The sequence below is a fragment of the Asparagus officinalis genome, chromosome 6 (genome assembly GCF_001876935.1).
Source record: "Asparagus officinalis chromosome 6, Aspof.V1, whole genome shotgun sequence".
Lineage (NCBI taxonomy): Eukaryota > Viridiplantae > Streptophyta > Magnoliopsida > Asparagales > Asparagaceae > Asparagus > Asparagus officinalis.
Window position 1 is genome coordinate 64,746,352 of NC_033799.1, and position 12,334 is coordinate 64,758,685.

The 12,334-nt window shown below is 36.2% G+C and overlaps 2 protein-coding genes across 2 annotated transcripts; both read left to right on the forward strand.

Moving 5' to 3' along the window:
• LOC109846252 lies at positions 2,847 to 4,040 on the forward strand. The gene has a single exon (XM_020415475.1). The coding sequence runs from the start codon at positions 2,847 to 2,849 to the stop codon at positions 4,038 to 4,040; it is 1,194 nt and encodes a 397-aa protein (XP_020271064.1).
• On the forward strand, positions 6,862 to 7,458 carry LOC109846253. Its single transcript, XM_020415476.1, has one exon. It carries the CDS (start codon positions 6,862 to 6,864, stop codon positions 7,456 to 7,458), a length of 597 nt encoding a protein of 198 aa, XP_020271065.1.

A 12,334-nucleotide genomic window follows, 5' to 3' on the forward strand; every position in this document is an offset into this window, starting at 1 on the left:
TTGATTTGAGCTGGAGCTCGTTCCTTAATTTCTAAAGCTTCTAACCTTCGCAGAATTGTCGCCATCTTTTCTTCAAAAGTAATGTTTGACTCTAAGGAAAGACCACAAGATTTAGATTGGGGAACTGATGAAACCCTATCATCGTACTGTTCCCATTGCATTGTTTTTTCAGAAAGACTCTCCAAAAACTCCCAAGCTTCATCAGCATTTTTCCTCATAAAATCTCTGTGGCACATTGATTCTAAGGAAGTTTTTGCAAAATAATCTAATCCCTCATAAATTATTTGGCACAATCGCCATTTCTCTAAACCGTGATGAGGACATTGGATAAGAAGATCTTTAAATCGGTCAAAATACTTCCAAAAAGGTTCTCCCGGGATAATTTTAAAGTTTTGAATGTTGTTCCTAAGCTTTACCGTTTTATGAATAGGAAAAATTTTCTTAAGAAAAACGGTGATAAATTCATCCCAAGTTAAGATGGAATTTGTTGGTAAGCTGTACAGCTATTTTTTAGCTTTATCCTTAAGAGCAAATGGAATAAATCTAAGCTTAACCACATCTTCATTTAATTCTCTCATTTTAATCATAATACACACTTCCTTAAATTCCGAAATAAAAATATATGCGTCTTCTGCTTCATTACCAAAGAATTTGGGAAGCATGTTTATGTATTGCGGTCTAAGCTTAAATTTTATTCCATTTGTTTCGGAAAGCCTAATGCATGAGGGGATTGCATTCCCAATGGGATAGCACATATTATGAAGAACGGGTGGATTAGGATGCTCCATTTCTATGATTGGTTCAAAGCGAATTAATCGACGTGTATTATCCCTAATCCACTGCTGCATACACCAAAATATTTTTTTAATTTTTTTAATTTTTTTTAAAAAAAATTAGTTTTTTTATGAGAAGAAAAGGATAAAGAAAAATCTTAACTAAAACAAATCAAAATAATCACTTTTCAATCACTCTAATTCTAGGGTTTAGCCTAATTCACTAGACCAGCTCCTAACCAAAAACTCCTACAGTGAAAAGATAAAAGTTTTACCCAGGTAGTTAGCCAGGTAAGGATAGTACTAGAGGGTGATCAGAGATCAATTAAGTACCCCGTTCCTTACGGAGCGCTTTACGCAACCCCTAAACATTGCCTTAGACACCAACTAATGTAAGAAAACTTAAACCGGTTCACTTAAGGATTTCTTGTTCCTTATTGAGCTCGAATCCTTAGGGGCCAACGTCTAATGAGTTTTATTAGGCTTGGGTGGTGTAGTAAGGAATTAGTGATTTTTGGGCTAAGGGAAGGGTGATGAAATCCCTTACCTTATCTTGATTATGGGTTTTTGCCCTTAAAAATATTTTTAAGTGTGTGCCAAATCAAGATACTCAAATCACTTGGTGAATTCCTACTATCAATATGAAATGCAACCCTATGAATTAAAAGCAACTAAAAAGGATGGAAAAGAAAAATCTTTTTTTTAATTAGGGTTAACAATCAAACAAATGAGAAGAGGGAATTTGTTTGAATTTATTATCTTGTTAGTAAATGTCAAAGTGGAGGATGAATTTTATTATGGTTAACAAAAAATAAAATCCTTTCTTTTTTTTAAGCCCTAATTGTCTCTAATTGTGAAGAAGTAGCTAAAGGGTGAAATTAAAAACTAGAAAAAGGACTTACCCGAAAATAATTCATCAAATCCTAGCTCTCCAATCCGCGATCTTCAAGCTCCAAGCGTTTCCTTCACAAAAAACACACAAGTTAAAGAACCAAAATAATTAAAACCTACTTAAGCACCTTCCCCGGCAACGGCGTCAAAAACTTGATGTGGCATAAACATGTACCAAAAAGGTTGCAAGTGCACAACCGTGTCAAGTTATAGTATTTAAGATATCGATCCCACGAGGAAGGTGTTTTGTAGGAGAAAATACAAAATCGGTTCTTATGTTGTGTGCGTGACAAATAAGATTGGTGAGTGATTATGATTGTGAAGAGATTGAAAGAGTGAAAGTGGTGTGTAAGTAGGTGCAAAGTGTAAGTGAGAGAGTGCTCATTTAAAATACTGTAAAACAGATTTTTTGGCGGTTTCTCCTTGGTGCACGTTAGCAGGCGATTTTTTGCCTGCTAACTTGCGCCCCCGCCTGGATTTGAGATGGCAAAAACCAAAAAGAAAAAGGGAAAAAAATCATGGAAATTAGTTTGAGATCTTCAAATTCAAGCTTGATTACTCCTGTGAATCCTGATGATTCCGATTTTGCTGAAGATGGATATGTCTCATCTGAATCGGAGCTGATGGGATCTACGGGACCTAGGGGTGAGAAAAAGAAGATTCTAATGGCGGATCTTCTGAATTCTGTTCCTGATGTTCTTGATTCAGGAAGGGGAGTAAGAACGATAAAATCTATGGAGGAGTTGTCTAAATCACAAGGATCTGCTCAGAGGCTTGCTTCCCTGACCTATCTTGATTCAAGAATGGGAGAAAGAACGATGAAGGCCATGGCGGAGATGTCACAAGGATCTTCCCAGAGGTTTGCTTCCCTGCCCTGTAAATCAATACTTTCTTCTAAATGTTTAAAGAATTTGAGTGGATCTTGGGCTGATGATGAAGTCTTGGAGGTAGAATCTTTGAATTCACGTACTTTGAATGAAAAAGAAGACTCTGATATTTTGAATCCTGCTGTGGATTTGACTGAATTGAGGAATCTTGATAAGGATAGTTCTAAAGAAAATGAAAAATGATGATTTCCCTCCTTTAAATCCTTCACAGTCTGAGCAATTTCTGGATCCTGTTAAAAATGAGAAAAAGAGCTGGATCAGTTTCTTTGCTGATAATAGAAAGATAAGTAATGGCATGGCTTTGGATTTTATTCCCCCTAACTCTAAAGATTCTGTAATTTTTGAAGAAGAGGAATGGAAAGAAGGAGAATCCATATGGAAATTATCTCTCATTGGTCAGGTATTAGGGATTAATGCCAAATTTAAGGATATGGAAAATTTCATCAAGAAAGCTTGGTCTCCCCTGGCTAATCCAGAAATTCTTCTTCTTAAGTCAGGACTTTTCCTGTTCAGATTTAATTCCAAGGAAGAAATGAATGATATTATGGAAAATGGCCCTTGGTTCTTTGGATCAAGACCAATTCTCCTTAAATACTGGACAATCGAAGAAGAAATAGAAAAGAGTTTTGAAAATAACTATCCCATATGGATTCAGCTGCCAGGATTAAGGTTGAACTTGTGGAATGCTAAGTGTTTGAGCAAAATAGCAAGTGTAATCGGTAAACCAATAGCCACAGATAAGCTCACTGCCAATAGACAGAGGCTATCATATGCTAGGGTGCTTGTGGAAGTGAAAATGCCTTCAACATTGCCAGATCATATTTCGATACAAGGGCCGAATGGCAAGATGATTAATCAAAGAGTGCATTATGAATGGAAGCCTAAATGGTGTGATTATTGTAAACAATTGGGACATGATGCTAAGTCTTGTAGAAAACAGGTCAGAACTCAGAAATGGGTTCCAAAAAATCCTGGAACAAAGGAAAATGTTCAGGGGGACCTAAATACTTTGGCAAATGCAGGCTCTAAAAATCCTGTGAATACTGTTTTCATGAAGTCTGTTCATGATAAGGACCATATCTCTAAGGGGTCAAACCAATCTGAGTTGAAGCAATCTGAAAAGATTCCTGTGAATACTCAAAATGTGCCCAATGTGCACATAGCTGGGAAATGTTCTGAATATATTGATAATCAAATGCAAGAAGGTCAAATAGAGATAGAAGGATTATCTTTATTCTCAATTGAAGGAAATCCTGTTCATGTTGTGCATAGTTCACAGACTAAAAAACATGTGCATGTTGTGCATGTTTCAGGAGCTAACACTGAAAAAAGAGAAGAAGTACATCCTGAGGTTTCATGGACACAAATACAAAAGGGAAGGAATAATAGCAGTCTCATCTCTAGTAACTCTTTCTCTTCTTTGGCAGCAAAAATAAGTGATTTGGATCCCTCCACATTGGACAGAGGGAGTAAAGCTAGATTGAAATGAATTTCTCCTTTTGGAATGTAAGGGGACTAAATAAATCCCCTAAGCAGCATCTGACTAAACAGCATATTTTTCAGTTTCATCTTTCTTTCATTGCTTTACTTGAAACAAAAATTAAGGAGGCTAACATACCAGCAGTAGCAAAGAAGATTGCTGGTAAATGGAAATGGATTTCTAATGCACCAAATAATGGCAAAGCCAGGATTTTACTTCTATGGGATCCTGACATTCTTAATATCCAAATTGATCACATTTCTTCACAGCATATTACTTGTACTGTTAAGTCTGTGGATGGTAGGGTAGACTGCATTATTTCTTCTGTATATGGTTCCAACCATCAGGGCAGTAGGAGAGAATTATGGACAGAACTTCTTCAAATCAAGCAAACTGCTGGGAATTCTTCATGGCTTCTCTGTGGAGATTTCAATACTATGATAAATGATGAAGAAAAAATTGGAGGTGTAACTCTCACTGATACAGACACAAAAGATTTCAGGTCTTTCATTGAGGATTGCCAGCTTTTACATATGAAAACTCTAGGTAATTTTTTTACTTGGAGTAATAAGCAAGATCAAGATACTAGGGTCTGGTGCAGATTGGACAGAGCCCTAGTGAATGAAGCCTGGATTCAAAGGCATATTTCTAGTCATGTTGAATTCTTATCTCCAAATTTTTCAGATCACTCACCTGCTTTGGTCTCAGTTTATGAAGAGAAAGATAGAGGAAAAAAGCCATTTAAGTTTTTTTAAATGTGGACAACTCATGACAATTACTTGCCTACAGTGAATTCAATATGGCAAACTCAGATAGTTGGTTTCAGAATGTATTCAGTCATATCTAAACTTAAACTTCTAAGGAGTGCTCTAAAGGAACTCAACAGGAAGCATTATGCAAATATCAGTGAACAGGTTTTAAGAGCTCAACATGCTTTGGAAGATACTCAAAAAAAATTACAGGATGACCCTTTTAATTCTGCTCTTATATGCCAAGAAAAAAGTTGCTTGTCTACTTATAGTAAACTTTTGAATTGTGAGCTATCTTTCTATCAACAAAAAGCAAGAATTCAATGGAGTATCAAGGGGGACAGATGCACAAGCTACTTCCACTCAGTAATCAAAGCTAACAGACACCAGAATAGAGTGCTAATTCTCAGTAATAGCAGGGGAGAAAGAATCACTGAAAGTAAGGATATTGCTAATGAGCTCATCAACTACTTCAAACGCCTCATGGGTACTGCAGTTCAAACAATAGCTCCAGACATCAGGGTCATAAAAAATGGTCCATGTTTGGATGAAAAACACATCAGGGATCTTGAAGTACCTATAACAAAAGAAGAAATCAAGAGAACAATATTCTCTATGGCTGATAATAAATCACCAGGCCCAGATGGTTACGGAGCATCTTTTTTCAAGTCAGCCTGGTCAGTTATAGGGGATGAATTAACTTTAGCTATTGAGGAATTCTTCTCTACTGGAAAGTTACTTGGTACAGTCAATTCTACCTCAATCACCTTGATTCCCAAGGTACAATGTCCAAATACCCCATCTGATTTCAGGCCAATTTCATGTTGCAATTGTATCTATAAAGTCATTTCAAAGATTCTTGCAAATAGGTTACAATCAGTCATGGGATATCTCATAAATGAAGCTCAAAGTGCCTTTGTAAAGGGTAGGCATATTACAAATAATGTTCTGTTGGCTCATGAATTGGTTAAACACTATAATAGGAAGCACATCTCCCCTAGAGCCATGATTAACATTGACATAAAGAAAGCCTTTGACACAGTTAGTTGGGATTTTATTAAAGAAATTCTTCAAGGTTTGGGGTTTCCAACTGTGATAGTTGACAGAATAATGACATGCATCTCAACTCCCAAGTATTCCATCTCTCTCAATGGGTCTTTACATGGATATTTCAAGGGTGAAAGAGGGTTACGGCAAGGAGATCCCCTCTCCCCATATCTGTTTATTTTGGCTATGGAATATCTTACAAGAAGTCTGGATTTTCTGAATCATGACAGGGATTTCAAATATCATCCTAAGTGTGGAAAGCAAAAAATAACTCATCTAATCTTTGCGGATGACTTATTACTCTTTTGCAAAGGAGATCTTCTTTCTATTCAAAAAATTCACCAATGTATCACAAGTTTCAGTCAGGTATCAGGTCTGGAGGCTAATCCTAGCAAGAGTGCAATTTTTTATGGTGGAGTTGAAGATTCTGTGAAGGCAACAATTCAAAATTACCTGGGCTTTTCTGAAGGCAATATGCCTATCAAATATCTAGGAATGCCACTTGTGAGCAGCAGGCTAACAGCTCTTGATTGCAATCCCCTTCTCAACAAAGTATCCAGTCAACTTCAGAATTATTTGAAGGCTAAAAAGCTTTCATATGCAGGCAGATTGCAAGTAATAAAAAGTGTTATTTTGGGCATTCAAATATATTGGACTTCTTGCTTTGTTCTCCCAGCTAAAGTCCTCAAAAAAGTTGATGAGCTCTGTAGAAGTTTCCTATGGGGAAAAATGATCATTCTACCAAACCTGCACTGGTGTCTTGGGACAGAGTTTGTTCAAAAAAAACACATGGAGGCCTTGGCATCTTCTCAGCTACAATCTGGAACATGGCAGCTGCTTTGAAGATAATTTGGGACATACACACAAATAAGGAATTGCTATGGATCAAATGGATACATGGTACATACCTTAAACACTTGAATATATGGCAAGTGAATATGAAAAATGGAGATTCATGGGTATGGAAATAGCTCCTAAAAGTCAGAAATAAAGCAATTGGTCACTGTAATGGTGTAGAGAATTTACAAAATCTAATGCTATCTTGCTGCAGTAACTCAAAGATCAAATTATCAGACCTGTATCATGCTCTGTCCTCTGCTGAAAACAAGGTGCCATGGTGCTCAACTATCTGGGGAGGTGTTAATTATCCAAAACATTCTGTTATATCTTGGTTAGCTGTCCAAGACAGGCTTCTAACTCAAGACAAACTGATTAGGAGAGGGTTAATTCAAACAAATCAGTGTTTCCTTTGCTCAGGAGCTGAAGCTGAAAGTAGGAACCACTTATTTTTTAATTGCAAATTCTCTAAAGAGGTATGGAATAACATAATGGGATGGCTTTGCTTCAAGTGGAGAAGCTGTGATTGGAATCAGGTGCTAAACTGGTATTGTTTCAGGTTGCGGGGAGGAAGATTCAAACATAATATCAAAAGACTGGCATTAACAGCATCAATTTATAGCATATGGATGGAGCGCAATGGAAGACTTTTCAATCAAAAATCAAGGACAGTTGATCAGTTAGTTAAACTGATTAAAGAGGTTATGATGATTGCAATTATTAACAGTGACACAGATTCTGAAAGCAAGAAATGGATGCAGCAGTCACTAATTTTTACAGGCAACAGTGTATAAAAACAGGGAGTTTTGCTCCCCCTATTGGGTAGTTTGGTCAAGTTGTGTAGTAGAGCCCTACAGACTAGTTGAAAGTATTTTGTTTTGATATCTCAATTTGAGATTCTTGATGTACATATATTCTTCATTTTGGTGATGAATAAAAAATTTTCATTTAAAAAAAAAAATAAAAAAAAAAGTGTAAGTGAGAGTGGGTGTGATAAAGAATGAGTGTGATCAATAAGGCAAGAAGGATAAAAAGAATAAAATCAAGAAACAAATGAAAAATCAAAATTCTAGAATAAAAGAAAATGTAAGAAATTGAAGATGGTGGATTCAATTATAGATATGGGTAATCTAAAATTGAACCCACTTCTTAGAAAAGGGTGATTCCCTAGAGGGTTCTAGCTTAAAGGCAAATCAAACAAAATAAAAATAAACAAAAAGAAAAACTAAACCCAAAAGGGTTCTAGCCTCAAGGTGAATAGTATAAAAAATTAAAATCTAACTACAAAATAAATTACAACATCTAAACTACAAAATAAAATTATAAGAATTAAATACAAAAAAATAAATCTACTCTATAAGCATAAAATAAATCTAAGGCAAGAGGGTTCTAGCCTCTTGGCTATTTAACAAGAAAATAAAATCTAACTACAAGCATAGAAATAAATCTAAACTAATAAGCAATAAAAGAGAAAAAGAAAAAAATGCAAACCTTCAAATAATTCTCCATCTTCATCTTCATCTTCATCATCCAACAAAGAGAAGAAGGGAAAAATTTAAAGTGTTAAAAAAATTATTATTATTAATTGCAACAAAAAGTTATAATTTTGGAAGGCCTTCTCAATTAAGAGTAGCCCTCCTCTCCAAAAGGAGTTACAAAAATTTTTACACCATTAACCCCCTCACTCTCTACCCCTATTTATAGTAATTTTCATTGAATATGAGCCATTGGATTTGTCTTGAGCCCCAAGCAACAATTTCCACCTTTGAATTTGGTTTTTGTTCTTCTCTAGCTCAAACATAGGAGGCCCAATTGATTTATTTGATTTTCAAAAGAAAATCAAAATCCAATCAAGTCCGGTCCAATTCAAATGATTTTCAAAATTAAATCAAGAGCAGTTGGTCCATGAAGAATTCAAGAATGATTGATGGCCCATTCAATTATCTACAACAACTAAAGAAAATATGAGCCAAGTCCGGCTCATGAGAGTTCTGCAGCAATCAAAGAAAATATGAGCCATTCATGTGATTTTCCAATGCAAATCTCCAAGTCCGGCCCATGCAATCCACATTTCATTTGAGAAAATCAACAACCGGCCCATCTTGCATCCATGAAGAAAATTCTGCAGCAAACAAGATTAAAAACTAAGTCCGGTCCACTTGATCTTGAAAATGAAAATTTAAATCTCCACTCAAAGCTGCAGCAGCAAGTCCGGTTTCCCAATTCAAATCCAGCAGCAACCACCATCTTCATGTTTCAATTGATTCCGGCCCATGGAAGAAAATTAAACTGCAGCAACCCAAAGTCAAGAGCACTGGTCCATGAAGTTTGCAGGCCCATGAAGTTTCATTTCTTTGAGAAAGAAAATGAACATAGCGGGTCCGGTCCACTTAAATTTCTTGTGATTGAAATTCAAAACTGCAGCAATCAATATGTATTTGAATTTTGAAGTCCGGTCCACTTTCACACAATAAATCCCAAACCTTGAGAATAAAGAGGATTTGTGCTGGCTTATTTTTGTGGCTTGTGCATTGTAACATGATATCTTGGAGATCATTTTCTTCACTTGCTCTTTGGGCTTCAATCATTTTCCTCTTTTAAGCTTTTGCTTCATGGGCTTCTAAAATGCTACAAAATAGAGAAGAGAGATTTTGAGGGGTTTTTATATTTAATAATATTTATTTATATTTATGTGCAAACTAAGCTAACAACAATTATTAATTGTATATTTATTCACGTAAAATAGATAATGAGGGTATAAAATTGTAATAAAATATGATTATCAGCTGCTGCCTCTGTGGGTTCTACTGTTGCTGCCTCGGAGGGGGACGCTTGACATTCCAAGCTGGAGCTGCTGGTGTCCTGCTCTGAATCACGTGTGAGTCTTCAGGTTCCTTATGCACACTCTCAATCTCGCGATCTACATCTAGTACTGGATCATGTGTCGCCAAAGCTCTACCTGTCAGAACCATCCTAATGTACTTGTCCAGACCCTTCTGAATCTGATGCCTCCTAATCGTAGGGTCTGTAACCAAGTGGTGAGCATATCTGGTCAAAGAAGAAAACTCGGCCTCGTACTCATCAACTGTTCACCCTCCTTTCTTAAGCTCAACAAATCTACGTAGGAATTCATCCTGAGCTGTCTCAGGAAAATATTTCCTATTGAAGCACTCGGTGAACGTCTCCCACAGGATGGGCCTACCCAGATGAGTCTTCTCAGTTACCCACTATATCCGAGTGGTATCGGTGAGCTGAATGTCCATAAGGTCTACCCACTTTGCATGGGCAATACGGGTCATCGTGAGAATAGTCTCAATGACCTTGAGAAACTCATCTGCTGCTAAAGGTCCCTCGGCACCAGAAAAGGAAGGAGACTGCATATATCGAAACTCTCTAACTCCAGACTCTACGTGAGGAAGAGGCTGGTGTTGAGGCTCCCTGTGCAGCTGCCCAGCCAGATGCTACTGATTGGTGACCAATCCCTGAATCATCACCAGAAGTTGGTTTGGATCCACTTCGGGCTGCGGGGCACTGCTACTAGACGGGTTACTAAAACCCCGAGTACCTACCATGGATCAAAGAACTAGGGTTAAAATCAAAACAATATATTAGAAAATAGGAGCTAAAACATAGTTATTAAAATAATAGTATAAGAACTTAATTGTAGTCTTACGGATGAAATATGATATGTATCTAAATTGTCTACTATATTCTTACTAGTGAGGACTCGGGACCGGGACCTGCATGGGCCACCACTAAAACCTATCATGCCCCGCTTCCCAAAATACCCAGGAATCGGAATGAGAACAAGTCCCTGACGTATTAGATTGAGAAGAAATATACATTTTTTCTTTTTCTTTTCTTCTCAATCTGATACGCTAAGTGTCAAATACATAAATCTCAATCACAGATCCCTGATCACAATAGCAAAAATATAAAGACGATCCAGAATAAGAAATAAACATATCATCCATAGTAAATCATCCCAGACATAAAAATATGGGTCAAACATACCCTTATTACAAAAAAAACCAACTAGGAATAAAAATACATAGTCTATGTTAAAAGAAAATACTGATAAAATAACTAAATCTATCATCAAACTAAGGACAATACTATGAAGAGTTCTAATGTTTATCAGCTACTACAGAAAAGAAAAACATGTCTAGGCTTCAGTTTGTTCTTCCACTCCATCGGAAGGACATTTCGGCTGGGCATACACCGGCTTGGCTATATCATCGAACTGAACCTATTCATCTCCTAAGTCTGACGCACACCAGAGAAAACATATGTACGTCAGTGTGCATGGCACACAACAAGATTTTACATGAACAAATAAAACGGTCTAACGACCCATGCTATGACAATAATAATACTAACAAGAAAGACAATGATACATGCAACTGGAAATCTAATGGTAACATACAACTATGTGAATACAGTAACTGGGTCGAATTCTAACCAACCTAAAGCTCAGTGGTCCATATCTCACACAGAGTCAACACTCTTGTCATCGGATAACTGGCTATTTACAAATCACCTAAGTGCATCCAATCCTGCTACACATGCGGCCAAGGGACTACACGTAAACCGTTTTCTGCTTGGTCCGAACTCAAGCAAAGTTCGGGTGATGAAACCATTCCATTGACTAAAGTGATGTACACACTTCACTTTAGTCCTACAAACCAACCCCAGTAGCGATACCAACCACTGGTGTGAGCCTGAAAGATACATCAATAGTCTAATTCGGTCACATGAACACCGACTTCCCTATCCCAACTCTTCTTATTTTCTAAGTTAATCATAATCCTCATTGAGAACTCAGGTTCGCCGCCTAACCAGTCAACACACTCACACATGTCATTAAGTCTATTCATGACGCACAAAGCTACTAAATCATGAACTACTAAGGTTCTCAATACATCAACAGATCATGAATATAGTATGGCATGTTAAACATGATTAAGCAGTTTTATGAAGCAGAAATGAGAACTATAATGAACATGAAATGCATAAACAAATACTATAGCATGAATGCAATACATGAGGGGGCTTCATTATTATCTTACCACTGGGATGTTCGTACTTCTCATCCAAATCATCCGTATTTACGTATTCTCTAATATAATAATGCGGTAAAAAGAAAAACTAGAAACTGATGTCGTTTTGCACATGAAATGTCGCGCTCTACGACGATCAGTCATACTATCACAAATAATACTATTCTTTTTACAAAATTAATATTTAAAACTATTTCTCATTATAACTAAATAAAAATAAAAATATTTGTGTAATATAAATATATTAATTCCTTTCTGCATGAAAGGTAATATTTTCCTATTTTATAAATTTCCCTTAATTAATTTCTTTTCGATAAAATTAAAATTTCATAATTCTAATTTTAACACATAACTTGTCATTTCATGTCCGCACTTTCTTAAAAATACGATTAATAACATTATTAATCTAATTTTCACCGTGCGCTCGCAATCATCATTCCACACAGATATTCATAATGCATATAAACCACAATAATAATTTAACTACATGTATTAATCATATTAACAACAATATTAACCACAAAATAATTTATCTACATCTAATCATCATAATAACATGATATTAGCCATTAATTAAGAAACAAGGTAAACACGAGACGCAGATCAGATC

What these genes read in the sequence shown, in the direction of transcription:
- LOC109846252 (XM_020415475.1), top strand. Translation starts at nt 2,847, where the DNA reads ATGGCTTTGGATTTTATTCCCCCTAACTCTAAAGATTCTGTAATTTTT.
- LOC109846253 (XM_020415476.1), top strand. Translation starts at nt 6,862, where the DNA reads ATGCTATCTTGCTGCAGTAACTCAAAGATCAAATTATCAGACCTGTAT.